Consider the following 16,298-nt stretch of genomic DNA (forward strand, 5'->3'; position numbering starts at 1 on the left):
CGTGGTTCTACTGCAGTCCACTTTAGATGACGTGGAACACTGAGATTGGCTTTTGATATCCTATAAGTCTGTGCATTTCAGTGGAGTCAGATGACAGTCTAGATATCCTAGAAAAGTTATGTCCGTTGGAATGGATGGGGTATCTGAACAGGGTAGGTAAACGACTGTGATTCGCTTGAAGTGGGTCAAGTCAGCTGGAAATCTGTCTGAGCAGGAGGGGCACAAGACACATCTGCCAGAGCAAATAAAACATGAGCTCATAGAGTCATCTGGTTCCCCAGCCTCTTGTCATGGTAGACTAATGTTTCAAACGCCTGCCATAGAAATGCAATGCACCTGGTTCAATTCCAGATGGTGACCTTTGCTGCATATTATACTCTTTTCTATGTTCCCATGTTTCCTGTCTATAACTACACAGCCACTATTCAATAAAGGCAAAACATCGCAAATAAAACCTCCACGTCCCACGCTTGTGCCTTGCTGCATGCACTTGACATCTTGGACAAAAGTGCCAGCCAAAGAGTAAATCATTTTCTTTACAACCATCCAACAAACACCTGCCTTGACAACATCCTAAACAGTAACCTGTCAGAGATCTCTCCTATTTAGAAATCACAGAGGACAATATTTCAGTTTTAATATCTCCCAGATTAATTCTGCACCCCCAAAATGGTCTGGTCCCACATCTGAGACACTAAACTCTGACAGACCAAGACAACAGGGGAAAAGAGGGATGAGCAAGATGAAAGAGCAAGGTGATATCTGACAACATGACGTAATGTTCTCACCTCAGCACCATGGGATTGACTCCTTTTCCTGAGGGCCGGAGAGGGCTCGGCTGATCGCAGAGGAGTCAGACCTCCGTTCTTCAACTGCTCCCCTGAGGGCGACTTTGGTACAGTCCACACAGGAACACCATCTGAAACACGACAAGGTTAGTTAACAATAGTGGGGAGGAGACACATGGGGTTTTCCTGCTATCTGATTTGCACGGTTGATTTGTGTGTATCAGTGCTTGATTTCAAGTTGGAGGAAATTGATAATAAGAATATAAGAGGGGCCAGGGAGACAACTCATATCACTCTATATCTTCTTCAATATAAAGGTTCTCATACTGAACTGAGGGTGTGTTATTGACAGAGACTAGACATCAGGATATTGTGTGCGTGCCTGTGTGTGTCTGTTAAAATTTAATATTTGTTCATTGTTATATCCCTGGCCTGACGTATTGACTCAGCTAAGGTCACACATACAGAAATGATGATTCACTTTGACTCTGAGCCACAGGCGATAAAACGTTCTGCAGGAATATGCAGTCTGTCTCTCGCTGTAACTGAGACTTGATACTATTTAATGCCAGTTATTCTATAAGCATTTAAAAATCAATACATAATCTGAGAGTACTCAGCCTCTGCTGTCTTCACCTACAGGGAACTGACTGTCAGAGGTGATGATTCAACTGTTTGGAGGCCATAGTTTGCACTGTTAAGCAAAATCTCTATAAATGTCTTTCAGTTAGTGTTGTGGGGTAACTTTAACAACTGTTACTCCTAGAGATATATGCTAATGTAAGCATGCTAACATGCTCAAAACAACAATGCTAACATGCTAAGTTAAGCACGACCACATAGTTTGTAATCAAATCCTATAGTCATTTCATGGGCTTCTGAAGCTCAAAAAATGTATCCGGATGTCTCTTTTGTTTTGCCATGTAAGTCTACGGGAAAAGTATTTTTGGGCTGCAGGGCATCATGTAACAGATGTGTTGATACTACAATTACGAAAATTGGCTTCAAAGCCTGGTGCACTTCCCGGGAGCTTTAATATAGAGAGTAACAAAGTCTACTTAGGATGAGATTAAGAGATGCTGGATTCACAAAACAAGCACAGGACTTTCATCCAGGAGACTGGTGTTTGTGTCCCATTTGAAACCAAGTTATTATTTTAACAACCTAGTATGTCGTAGTAAGCCTTTGCCACATGATGTACATAGACATATGCTGTGTGACATTTGTTACGTGAGATATGTCATGTTACAATAGTTTAGTAACAAACGTCCTTATTTTGAGCCAGAACAATTTTTTTTTTATCTAAACCTAACCACAGAATTTTGGTGCAACTGCAACCATTTCACTTTACCCATGTGTTTAAAATTGCAATGGCAAATGGTCATATAGAAGCTATTTTGCCATTGTGGGCTGACTTGTTGCCACCATTATAGTTTGCCATGTTAGAATGCAAACATTTGCTATGCTATGCGAAGTCTAGCTGAGGCTGATGATAATGTCAATAATTCTGCAGGAAAGTTTTGGACAAATTGAAATTTTGACCTAATGCTGGAACTGGAGGATCAGAGTTATTGCAATTCATCAGGAAATGAACATATAAATTTACAAAATTCTGCTGTCTAAATCAATACCTTTCAACATCAATTTGATTATTGTACCTGTGATTTGGCACATATTAGTCACAATATAATACAAAGATATTATAAGGAGGAATAATTTTTTTAATATTGTCATATCGATTTCAATCACACAGCCCCACATCTAGCAGTTGTTAATTTTAAAGTAGCCTCAGCTTGAATTACTGGTCAATACAATTGAAAATTATGCAACGTTTTAAGGATGAAATTCTCTTAACTCATGCCAAACACAGGCAAACTGCATTACCTAAGAGGAACTAGTCATTACAACACTGACTAATGAAATGCTCCTTACTGCATATCTGCTCAGCCTCAAAAACAGACATCAAATTCAGTCACCGCCTCTGACAGCCTGCGAACAATGTGCTTCACTAAATCTGTATTTAATACAGAGCCATTGCACTGATCTGAAATTATCTCCTGTATGAACAGACTCATCAGGAACTCATCTAAAGATAATGTGATCAACAGTCACTCACATTAAAAAACCAAGCTGCAAGTTTCCTCTTTAAAAGCTTCTTATATACATCACAGTAGTAGATCACATTTCAAAGTACTGTTAATGGAGCAGTGCCACAGACCCTTCTCCTCTCCAGCCCCCACGCTCAAACTCAGTTAAAAGTCTAATGCACCAAGTGGCCGTTCTTTGATATCCATTAGTGAGAGGCAAGCTGTGTTGACACAGGTTGACATGCTGGAGAGCCTGAGGCGAGTCTGTCTTGACAAAACGAGCTGAAATAGCCCTCAGGCCGAGCCTCTGCTTCGGTCAACTGACAGTTTGACTGACAGGAACCTGAAAAGTGTTAGTGAACCTCCTCCAATGATATACAACGGAAACATGAGCAGGGGTGGCTCTGCCTGAAGGCGAGTGAAGTGTGAGTGAGTTGTAAATACAGTGAAAATTGAATTTTTTGAAAAGGTTACTCTTGAGACATTTTGAGGTTAATAGGATCCTGAGAGGTCATTTCAAGATAGAGTTTTAGGGGGAAACACATCTGGAAATGGTTTTTACAAGTAGCTGATTTAAACACAATTTATGACAGATATTTTCTCTGAGATGTCACAATGAAGCACCAGAAGTAGAAACACTCAGTGAGCATGGGGGATGTCTGGGCCATTGGATAGAGGCATGCAGGTTAATCAAAAGGCTGTCGCAGGTCAAACAGTGGAGAGACAAACATTCATGCAGTAGATGTTTCCAATGGCTTTACCTTCCATTTCTGGGCTGTGACATCAGATTTTGCGGTGCTCTTACCCTACAGGTTCATCTCGTCCCTTTTATTTACAATTACAAATGTTTCAGTCTTTATGTTAATCTGCAAGGTGGCAAGTTTGCAAAGTAAATTTCCTTTATGGATTTTATTTCCTTAAAGGAAAATGTTCTGCATGTGGGGTGAAGGAGACAAAGGGTTGGGCTTCAAGCTCTTTATGGTAGTGACAGAGGGGAGCAGCAGGGATCCTCCGTGATCAGCTGATAATATTCTGTCTGGTTTGTGACTGGCAGGTTTTTGGTGGGAGTTAACAAAGATCCTTCAACTTCCTTGACTGTCTTTGTGATTGCTAGAGCTGACTCAGACAAGCTGCTCTGGTTTTGTAGTAATAGGAGCCTGGAGGGACTAACGTGCCAGCCAAACTCAGTCCAACCTCATGCTCGGCTCCCTACCAAATAGCTTTCTTGCCCATGCAGTGGCAAAGCTTTCCCATGTGGGCATAACCATTCAACCAACCAACCGACCAGCCAGCCACTCCCTTTATCAGCTGCATCAAATCTGGATGTTGCTCATGCCGGTGAGCCACACTACCCATCACTCGGAAAAACCGAGGTTCCTAACAAAAAACTCCTCACTGAGGTGTGGGGGGTACATGCCGGAAGCGGGGAGCAGCTGGACCCCCACAGGATTTGTCAGCCAGGCAGTGGAAGGAAAGAGGTTTGTACTTGCGGCCCGGTGGTCCCACTCCACACCACCCCCTATCTGACGAACAGGTACAGGGCAGCGTGACTGTTGGCGCAAAGAGAAGACCAACAAACTGTGAGGACCAGCAGATATGCGAGGATCCGGCACCCACCCAAACCCAGACCCCAAAAGGCCTTCCCAAAGTCATAGATGGACCACAACTTCTTGGCTTAAATACTCCACTAAAAACATGCACCTGTAGGGCTTAAAAGATGGAAGCCATTGTCAGTTTAGATACAGCAGTTACAATAGATTCCAACAAAAAGTCACGCCAAAAACATGTGCCATAAGTATCCATCCACTCTCCACTGCTTATCCAGGTTCAGGACTCGTTGGCAGCAGGTTAAGCAAGGCGAGCCCATACGTCCTTCTTCCTACCCTTGTCCTTCCTGGGTCTTTCTGGGGGATTTTGAGGCATTCCCAAGCTAGATGGGATATCTCTTCCCTTCAGCAACTCCTGGGTCTGCCCTGGGTTCTGCTCCCTGTTGGACATGACTTGAATACTTCCACAGAGCATTCAAATTGGATGCCCGAACCACCTGTTATGACTCCTTTCAACAAGAAAGAGGAGTGGTGCAGACAGCGTGATGGCAGACAGCGTAATCACTTGCTATGGCATGTGGCAGCCAAGCCAGAGTCCATCTCATTAACGTCCCCCAAAGTAAAAGATCCTCATATTGTGTCGGTGTGTTACGGTGGCTTTCTGCTGCTGGTTGTCACTTGTAGGCTACCTGAACAGCTGGAAGTTAGAATGAAAGTACATCAAGTCGTTGCTTTAGAGACAATATACCAATTCGTCCAGTCATATTGGTGTAAAAAAGCCGGTTTTCAGAATGTTGCAGACTGGCACGTTACAGGAAGTTGCAAGTTTCAACTCATCCCTAAGCTTTGGTGTTTATACTGTGTTCAGACAGAAAGGGATGTGAATTAGCAAGGGGCAGTGCAAACTGAGACAAAGATGCATCCACCCTTATTCCAGGGATTTATCTATTTAAACTGAGACATTTCAGGAGATGCCAAGTTCCTGTTACGTTCTGCGATCCCTCAGATGCTGGGCTGCACCACATACAAGGGAAGCTTGTTTCTATCTAGCTTACAGCTAATATCTGTACAGTTGGTACATCAGCTGTGCGGGGGTGAAAAACATGGACTGCAAGAAAGGTCCAGCAATCGTATTCACTTTCTCACTCACTTTCTGTTTAAACACACTTTTAGGTTGAGTCCAGACACCCTGCGAAGGAAACTCATTTTAGTCACTTGTATCCGTGATGTAATTCTCCTGGTCATTAAAGGTATACTGGGCAGGTTGTTTCCTAAAACATAGGTACAGTCTCACACAGAAGTAATCCCTCTCAATCATCTCCCATGACCCACTAGAAGTGTGTGGTAGTGTATTTATCTACAGAGATTCTCTGGCTGTATTTTCTGGGGACGTTCCTGGGCATAGCGTGCAGGTGAGGTTGGGACTTCAGAAAAGGTAGCAACCAGGTGCCGGACTGTAAGCAGCACAGATCCAAGACAAAGCTACAAAAGTTGCAGATACCAAGGTACTGGGGGATACTATTTATAAAAAGTAACCAGAAATTCCTGCGAAGTAAACCTTGAACCCAAAAACATCCACAGAAACTTCCAAACAACTTCTACAACACAATCCATGCCAACACCTTACTTGGATAGTTCGGCTACAGATAGTTTATAACATGTAGTATTTGTAACATGTGAACAGCTTAATAGTTCAGATTCAACAGTTCAGCTGTTTCACTTTGCCTTAATTGCTTTATCTGTAGAGTATACGTGACAATTCATAAATATAACTACACATTCTCAGCATAATTTAGGTGAACTTGAAGTTAAACTAAATTAATCGGAGAAAATGCAGTGATTTGTCACATATACTCTACAGATAAATACAAACAAAGTGAAACAGCTGAAATTTGATTCTTAACTAATAAGCTGTTGAAATGTCACAAATACTATCTGTAGCCCGACTATCCAAGTAAAGTGTTACCAATCCACTTCTTCAGTATATTTCAAACAATACAATACTGGCATTAAAGAAGAAGCACATTTAGTGCTTTATAAGCCTTTTAGTACCATTAAGTCATTCCATGACTGGTCCAGCACAGCTAGGCCTTCTAATGGGGCCTTAAGGCTAAACTGTTGTCAACAGCAGAGAAGTGGATTACGCTGCACGTGTTTGAAAAATTCCTAAGGGCAAACGACACATTGTTTGCCTTGACTTATGGGATCCATTGTAACTGCTGTGGATCCAAATTGACTACATCTGCCATCTTACACCAAAGAAGCCAGGTACACATTTCAGATCCATCTTTCAAGCCTACAGGCAGTGAGTGTCTGTTGCTCAATAGATTTTCAATGGAGTATTACTTTAAATCAGTTCTACTCCTCTTTCCTGGAGAAAACATCTATGGTGTTGTTTTACAGCAACTTGGGAGACTGTAAATGGATGATAAGTATTCCACTGTACTTGGGAAAATAGGATTACTCCACAACGTTCACATCATTTTAAGAGAGTTAATTGTTGTCCTGTATTTGGGCGTCTACCTTCCACCTTTTGGAACTGTTCCCTAATCCTTATCCTTGGTGTTATGCCAATAGAACCACCCTCAGTCTGCAAATGGTTTAAATCGAAACAACTTTATTGGATCCATAGTGATCTGGCACAGAGAGGGTTAAACATGGCAGAGGTCTGACATTTTAGGCACCAGTGTGGATTCCTTTGGCAAAGACTTAATCCTTTGAGGAGATGTAGAAGTGCATAGTATTAGTCATTATATTTATCTCAATCACACATAGACTGATTTTTTTTCGGACATGCATGTAGGCAGACAGTCTGAAATGCTTTCAAGGATTCTGTAAATAATGTTGACAATAAAATCACGTTCATACACACTTCACATTCATGCTTGTACTTGGCACAACCATTTTAAGGAAGTATTGGCATTTCAATGCAACTGACGACATTGAAGAGACACAGTAATGAATTGGAAACAACAGAATACCACTAACAACTACAAACTATGACAAAAAAACATAGATGGAACGAAGTAAAACAATTTAACACACAAATGCAACATTCAACAACATTTACTACAAACATTGAAGTTCATGGTACCCATCAGGCAGGGACAAGAGCCACAGTCCAGCTGCCCCAGCTGGCCCTTGCCGCTGGTGCTGGGCTCTGGAGGAGGAGGAGGGGACTGGAAAGACAAGAGGGGTGGGGGAGATGGAGGGGTCGGGGGCTCCAGTAGCAGCACTGGAACGGGGCCAGGGGCGGACTCACCGGAGGGGGCTCCGTGGGTGGCGTAGTTGCACTGGGAAGCTTGGGACTGAGGTGGTGCCTGGCTGTGGCTCTGGGTCTGCTGGAGGATGTTCAGGCACTCTCCAAGGCAGCTGAGCGTGGCGGCCGACGTGGCTTTGAGCAGCAGCAGGTCCTGGTCCAGACAGGAGAGGGGGCCTCTGGTGGGCAGAGAGTCAATGGACTGGACTAGGTTTTTCTGTTGGCCCTCGGCTTGGGACATCACCTGGTGGACAACAGGGATGCACAGAATTAAAATGCATGATCAACAGCCACATTACTCAAACTACCACTGAGCCTCTGTTGCACAGAGGTAGATCAGATCATTTCAAATATAATATCTTAGGGATGTCCTGATCAAGATTTTTTGCCCATTTTATACCGAGTATCTGCCGATACTGAGCCCTGATCTGTTTCTGTCTTGAGAGAATCTCAATACTTTAAGAGAATATCCTCCAGTGTTTGTTGCGTCGATGCAGCCTATGCCCGAGTTACCTGAATGGACTGTATTCCGCTGATTTTCGTCTTCTGTACATCTGTAGCGCGGATACATTAATAAATTACTCTTACTGGCCGCTTGCTTGTGGGGCAAGATAGTCTCTCACACTGAGCACACTGAAATAAATCGAGTGCACATAACTTAGGTAAATAACATAAACAGGCTCACACTGCATTTTGCTGTTGTTTATGATGTGTGGTTTTGTGCTGCAGGAGTGGCTCAGCCCCAGCTCTTACACAAAAGGAATGGAGAGACAGACAGACAGCTGATGATGGCTGCACTCATGTTGCATTGCTGTACAGAAAATCTTTGTGAGAAAAACAGATGTGTGACAGCTGCCTTAAAACAAAGGATCGGATCAGGCTCTATACAGCACAGTGTAGCTGATCCTGATCAGTTAAGAAATGCCCTGACTGACCCTGAGACCAACCTCTGAGATCAGATTGGGATATCTCTATTACATAGTATCAGTTACTCACAGGGTACAGTGTGGATGCAGATGTATATTGGCTGAGGCAATGAGTCCTGTCACTGCATCTCTCAGCCAGCCTTACCAGACAGTACTCTAAGCCACAATGTATTAAACATACAAAAACAATCTTGGTCACTGAATTCTATGAAATCACTACTAGTGAGTTACTTTCAGTGTCTCATTTAATATATCAGAAACTAAAGACACTTTTCCTTTAGCTCTCACTGTGCACTGGCAGGGTTCGCTCCTTCCTGATGTTTGCGGTCCCATTTCTGTGTGTTTTTAACTTTTCACTTTAATGAACAGCCACTTCAGGCACTTCAGTTGGCAATTACATGCTCTGGCCTTTAAAAGATAGGGCTGGTGGTATTTTATGTTTTTCTCAGTCCCATTCTTAAAGCTACAGCGGCAAACTTTTACAAAAAATAACTTTAATTACTGCCTACTTAACCTTTATTCCTGTGAGAAGATCAAAATCAACAATGATATATCTTATTTCTCTGAGCCAGAGACCATTGTTGTCCAGAAACGATTAAAAAGACATCAGTGATGACCTTGTGAGGACCTTGCGTGGTCCTCGACTGGAATAAGATTGTGTGCGTTTACAGTGCTAATCTAGACATGCCCTGTCAGGAAACCAGTGGCTGAGAGTTGGCTAGTAACTGCGTGGCGGTGGGCTGGAACCTGAAAGGCCTTCGGGTGGGAGGGGAAATTCTAGGTGGCTGCCATCTGTGCACTCATGACAGCAACACATACGAATGTGACACCATATCTTCCACCATCTTATACATCTATACTGTTTCACTTGTGCGTAGGAAGTGTCACAAATTAGCATTAATTCTTGACTTCTTGACTTCAGGCAACAGCCATCTGCTTCGAGACAGCAGTGCCAAAAAAGAAACTGCTGAAACTCTTCAAACAAAAAAGAAGTTCTCCCCTGTGCTTCCACAGACGTACGGAACATTCCTTACTGAGAATTATATCTGTATGACTCACCTATCAGAGTCGAAATGTATCACAAAAGGAAGAAGACAAAGGCAGTTCTAGCTAGCGGGTAATAAACTTCTCTTGGGGCTAATGAATCTGGGTTGTTTATCAGCCTGGAAATGTTGTATTCATTAATATTGTATGGCTTCACAAGCACTCGTCCTCTGCACACACTTCAATAGCACATCTGTTTCCCTGCATCAGTACACAGAGCTATTTTGGAATCACTGAGAGCTGCTGCAGTGAGGTTATATGTGGCGTAGACATTCATGTAAAAGATTTTTTTTTTTTAAAGCACAGAGCTTGTCCAATTATTCAGCGATTTACTCAAGCCGGATGTTGAATTCCTCAGGCAGATGAAGCTCAAATTTTTGTCTCCAGTGTTTGTTATAAATAGATTCTTAGTGTTCAGTGTACTGATACCGGATCATTTTCACAGTGCCCTTCAAATAATGAGCACTTTGATTTCACACAAGCATCTCTCTTTTTTTCTTTTTTTTATTTACAGCTACAAGCCTCAAGACATGTTTCTGCTTCCCATTCATGATCGACATAATTTTACTGCACTTTATGAGGTCATAAAGTGCTTAATGTAATCATTTATTGCTTTTATTTATTATACTGCGTCAAGATATCATGGTAAACAATTTTCATGCCTAAGTGATGAGTTAAATCCAGTGTTGGGGAGTAGTGAACTACATGTCATTAAAACAACTAGTTTAAATACATTTTTCAGCAGCTTGCTGGTAGTTCTGCTACATTCATATCTGCAGACTTATTCAAGTAGTTAAATTACTTTTTTTGCCATTTTTTGCACAGTTTACTGAAACTACAATCAATTTTGGGCTATAAAAGGAAAGGTATGATTTCTAATTTTTATTTTACCATTGCTTCTTTACTGTAATTGAACACTCTTTGACCTTAATACAGTATTGATTATTGCTATCTATTAACAAATATTCAGAAAAGTTGTTGCATGCTGTTTTTAAAAGTGAGTAATCCTGTTTGGCACGAGATCATCATGTATGTACAAATGTATTTTGGTAAATTTAGGATTTTGGCTTTACAAAAGTAAGTGAGCAAAACTATATCTATAAAAACTATAGCCATTTTTAGTGAAACAGGACTTTAACATACTGAGAATATAGATAGACAGCAGAGAGATGGAGTATGCTGTTTTGAGACTTTAAACATCTGGTTACAAATAAAATTCATAGTAAAGCCTGACAAATACTGTGTTTGTTGTTTTTTTTAGACAAATAAGGATACTGGAAAAATTATAATGATGAAAAATTTCCAGTACAGAGCTTTTATTTTGAAATGCCTGCTGTAGAATGAGTGAATAACGGACAGCTACTTAAAGGGCCAGTGTGTAAAATGGGTTGAAAACAGTGACATCAGTGGTCAAATTCTAGATTGCAGGGCTCACTCGCTCACCCCTCCCGTCGGGTAAATGACGGTGGCCTCGTAGGGACAAAAAGCCTTGCGCACGACTTTTTCAGGAGTAGGTCTATCTAGTGACGAGGTGAATGTTTATTTAGAAATCTAAGCCATGTTACGATATTGTAATGAATCCCTCACGAGCAGGAGACCAGAGGAGCGGTCGGGAAAAAGGCCCATTTATTTGAGCACTCCAGAAACTCCGGTAACACTCCAGGGGGTAAAGGACTCCGTCCCAAACTCTGACTCTTCTAGCGTAACAGACACACTTCATAACTTTACACACATACTCGTTTACCATTCCGAGTGGGGACCCCCCTCCCCTCTCTGCTCCACCAATCTCCAGCCCGCACACTGACTGACAGCGTAGCCGGTAACAGAGCTCAGCTGTTTATTTAGCCTAGCAATGTCTCCGGACTATAGTAGCTGCAATGGACGACTTTGAATGCGATTTTGAAGAGTTTCTTGTAGCGGACACAGACCCAGAGCCATACCTGTTTGAGCCGGAGCATACAGATGAGGAACTCCATGTGTTTGATGCTGAGCGGGCGAGAAGAGAGGCTGAATGCACAGAATGGGATTCGGTGCTACTGCTACCATCGTTGGGGAGATATATCATCAGGAGGAAAAGTGCCACAGAGAGTGCATCACAAGGAGTGAAGTTGCGTCTTCTTTTCCTCGCAGATGACGGTTCGGGTTCATTCTCTCCTGTTGCCTGGTAAGTGTGGTCCATTCGCAAACTTTATAAACTAACTTTTCACTACTCTCTATCGACGAACTATTAACACTCTCTGCTGTTTCTTCCTCCTTCTTCCTTCCTTCCGCTGTCTTTGTTGGTTCATTTATACACGCGAAACGCGTTCTCTGGCTGGATTGTCTGCTCGGTCTGCCGTACATACATGGCGGCGCAAGATGGCGACCTCTCTAAAGCAAGGCCCTTGCTATATATATATATATATATATATATATATAAGCATAATTATAAGGCTACGAAAACCAAACGAATTTTATTTTATAGCGATCATACACTTGTATAAACATATTAATGGGTAGAATATTCAGATTCAGATTCAGATTGACAATAAACCATGCCAAATATTACACACTGGCCCTTTAACAGAGACAGCAAACAAGCTTGACAACATGGCCAAACGTAAGTATGACACTGAATAAATTGAACTGTGTGGACCTTGAGCTAATGACTAGGGAGAAATCTGGACCCCTTGGCTGGACCAGTTGGGAAGCGCTGCTCTTAACTGCTTAAAAATATCTTTGACTTTTCTGTGCTGCAATTTTTTGTCACCTATCAGACAAATATAACACAGAAACTCAGAATCTGTGATGTTTGTTATCTCAGCCAGTATTAGTTCATCACAAGTCCCTTTCATATAAATTTTATTGATCAGGCTCTGATTTGTAGCACTGTATCTGCTATAAATCCAAGCCGATCACAGTTTCAGTGTTTCTGTGAAGAGGCAAACTACAGTATTTTTCCAACCACCTGTTAAGTCCACAGGATGAGTGTTTCACATTAAATAGATACATCCTGGGTGGGGTAAAAGCACCAACCATACATTTATTATTTATGTTTTGTCCTCTTAGCTGAGTCACACATTTGTCCACATGTCTTAATGTAGACTTATGTTTTGCTTTTGCTTTGTTTTATGATGAATGTTTTACATTAGGAGGGCCACCTGACAAGCCCTAAGGGTTTTTTTTGGCTCCTCCCGCACACTTTTTTTTTTTTAAGTCATCATACTGTATGTATTCTGTTTCTTTTTATTGACATCCTGTACTCTTTTTCTTGTGTGCAAATAATTAAAATTAATCAAATAATCAAATTTCCCCTTTGGGGGCGTGGTTTTCAGATTATGATGCGTTGCGCTCTGTCTCTATGTGGAAGTGCCAAAAACTGCAGCTCTTTGATTCTGCCACTTTAGGCTGAGGCCAGAAGCCAGTCAATCCCCAAAGACCCCTATATTCATATGCTCAACTCTACAGCAGAAATAAACACGTTTACAACCTGGTACGAAAAATGGTTTTGGTCTCTACGGCTAATTTCGACATTCAGACATTACGGCTTTATGCATTATTAAGGACATGGTTGCTTTGAGTGGCTGTCTGCTAAGCATTACCACAGTCTATGAGTCAGAGCCACCCCTCGCTCTTCCACAGCTACACCATCCCATCCAAATATGTCACATTTGACGCCAAAAAACCAAGACAGTGGTGTCCAAACTCAAGGCTCCAGGAGTCACAAACCAATGGGTGACATCACAGTGGCTATGCCCATTTTCTTATACAGTCTATGGTGGGGCATTGCTTTGTAAGTTCATCTAGTCGCATGTTGATATTGAAGCTTTGGGAAAATGGTAGCAAGGCTGCAAAACTACCAATATCACTCACTTCTATGTGAGTGTGTGCAACACGGCAACACAGGCGAAAAGCAGAGATTTAGAAGAAGTATGACTACACCTAGTGCATCAGTAATACCAGAAATCAAAGCTGCCTCACGGTCTATATTCACTAAAGGGGCCTTTAGGGTTGGAAATGCAAGTTGGTGAGCAAATGTGTTGCTATGCAACCTTAAGTAACTCTAAAAAAAAAAAAACCATACCAAGCTGGGGAATAACACAGCTCACTGGGTTTTATGGGGCTCAGTAAAATGCAGCCACCTTTCTCGATGTAAGAGAAACATGTAATGGATCATTCTGCTTGTGTCAGGAAAGACAATTTGTAATTTACAAGGGAAAAAAAGAGAAAGACAAACATACATGAGGCCAACAGGGGTGGAAGCTGGCTATAAAATAAGATATCATCTCTCAGAATAAGACAGAATAAGGACACACAAACTATACACACAACACACCCTTACTGTGAAATTGTCAGCAGGTGAGCATCTTAAATACAACCTGGACTCATGTGGGAGAAGGGGGTCAACAAGAAGGTACCAGAGCCACATTTAATTATCATTAAAAATTAATGCACATGCTTAAACACACACTTTAAATATCAATGTTTCATATAAAAAAGTCTTCTTTCTGTTATTCCAAAAATAATACCTCATGAATGCAACTAATAAGATATTTATATACATATTTATTGACAAAAACTAAAGCTGGAGTTTTAAATACTGTTGCTCTCTGTACGTGAACAGTTACATAGTTCATATTTGTTGCTATTGTTTAGTTATACGCAGGTTACACTGTTAGGCGGCAACATAACAGAGTACACATAAAATCAGACATGTTACATGCTACAACGCTAAGTAAGTGGGTTTACAGTAATGGCAGCTCCCCTCACCACACACACACACACACACACACACACACACACACACACACACACACACACACACACACACACCCCTCTGGAGCCAACAGGACCAGTAATGCTTCCAGAAATAGCCTAACCTCAGTGATCCAGCTCTGCGGCTGCAGTGTAAGTGCCTGGTGGTGCTGCTGCACTGAGAGTCAAGCCGTGACAAGCCGGCTAGGGAGAGACAGTAATATGGTCTGACTCCCACCATCACACAGTCAGTGGAGAGACAGATGTATGCATGGATGAGCAGATGGATGAGAGGTGACAGCATGACAATGGCCTGAACATTCAAACCAAGACCTCACTGATATATTGGTATGTTAACGTTACATTTCAGAGATATCAGAATCTGATTTTTTTGTCGACACTGAATATACTGTCAGACTATGAAGACACTTTTTTTTTTTTGTAACAATGTTACAACCTGAAATTTCTCAGGATGACATTTGAAAAGCTAGCCGGCTCCTGAAAATGTTTCAGAAATCAGAATTCACAAAAATCAGCGGTGGTGCCGAAGCAGAGGGCTCTGGGGGTAAACAATGCAGAAAAAGCTGAACCTGCCACAGTGAGAGATGGAGAATAAAACTGTCACCATGCATGATTTCAGTGTTGTAATATCCTGTGTCATAATGTTAAAAAGTACTGCATGTTTTTGAGTCTGATGAAGCCTTTAATCTCATTGATGTGTTACTTAAACTGGATTCTCTGGGCAGCATTTTATATATCAGACCGGCAAGAACACATCCAGAGTAGACACTTATCATCAAGTCTTCTTCTTGGGGAATGCAAACGAGAGCTGTGCGTCGACAGCAACACTGTACACAATAGGGGTGTAAAGATCCATTGATCTGGATTATTACATCATTTCAGTGATCAACAATCCAGTATCATCAATGTAAAGTGAAAATATCAATCCATATTATCATCTTTAAGTTACGCCTTTATTTTGAAATTCTGTGCCACTATCAAGCAGCAGCTGGCAGATAGCAAGCAGCCATCAAGACAATGAGATAACTTTATTTACTCTGGAGTATACGAGTCAACAGACAAAGCACATGCTGTATGTAAACAATGCCACTGTGGGATAAAAGAGGGTGTACCAGCCTGTCCGGCATGTCACTTCACTAACTTCCTACTACAGTAAAATCAGCTGCTCTGTTTAAACAATGTTGGGCTGAAAATAAGTGCATGTAGGCTGAAATTCAACTGTCCTGTTTTGTCGGGAGATGCAGCGACTTACAGCGTACATGTAGTTTGTTAAGCTATGAGTAGAGGAAAAGTCCTCTAGCCCCTAGGCTAATTTATGCACTGTAAACATGCTTAAGCTAATAATGAGTGACTAGCAATAAACAATAGTTTTGTCTATGAACCTTGACAGTTTACAGAGCCGAATAATGATCTTTGTTGACCCCTAGTACACAGAGGAAGCTGAAACATTCTACTTTAAACAAACTGGTTTGAACTAATAACGAAAGCCGAAAAGTTGTAGTTGGTTGAACTGACCATAAATCTCAAAAGGTTGATCTCTGATTCGTTCCCCTGCCACGTCCTAAAAAAGACAATAGAAAGGCTTTTGCTCCAAGCTAAGCCAAGCCAGACTAGCACCGTGTCGTCACCAACTCTGTCCCCTTTTGGGTGAAAGAAACGCGCTGTCACATCAGGGGGAAAAAAGGACAAGACTAAAAGCTGTTGTGTAGTAGGTTAACCAAGGCCTTCACACTGACATCAGACGAACGCATAATACATGAATATTCACTGTCAGTGTGGTGAGTAGTGTGGCAGTAGCTCAGTCCATAGGGACTTGGGTTGGGAACCGGAGGGTAGCCTGTGCGAGTCCCCATCCGGACCAAATAAGGAGTGTGAACTGGTGGATGGAGAGG

At 41.8% G+C, this 16,298-nt stretch overlaps 1 protein-coding gene across 1 annotated transcript in view; it reads right to left on the reverse strand.

Annotated features, from left to right (window-relative positions):
* Positions 1 to 16,298, reverse strand: part of osbpl10a (oxysterol binding protein-like 10a) — a 119,530-nt gene that overhangs the window by 43,103 nt on the left and 60,129 nt on the right. The window contains exons 6-7 of the mRNA XM_033637445.2: positions 7,685 to 7,925; positions 789 to 919 (exon numbers count right to left, since the gene is read on the reverse strand). Of these exons, the coding sequence (XP_033493336.2) occupies positions 789 to 919; positions 7,685 to 7,925 (372 nt within the window). The remainder of the gene's footprint in view (positions 1 to 788; positions 920 to 7,684; positions 7,926 to 16,298) is intronic.

The sequence above is a fragment of the Epinephelus lanceolatus genome, chromosome 16, assembly GCF_041903045.1.
Source record: "Epinephelus lanceolatus isolate andai-2023 chromosome 16, ASM4190304v1, whole genome shotgun sequence".
Taxonomy (NCBI): domain Eukaryota; kingdom Metazoa; phylum Chordata; class Actinopteri; order Perciformes; family Serranidae; genus Epinephelus; species Epinephelus lanceolatus.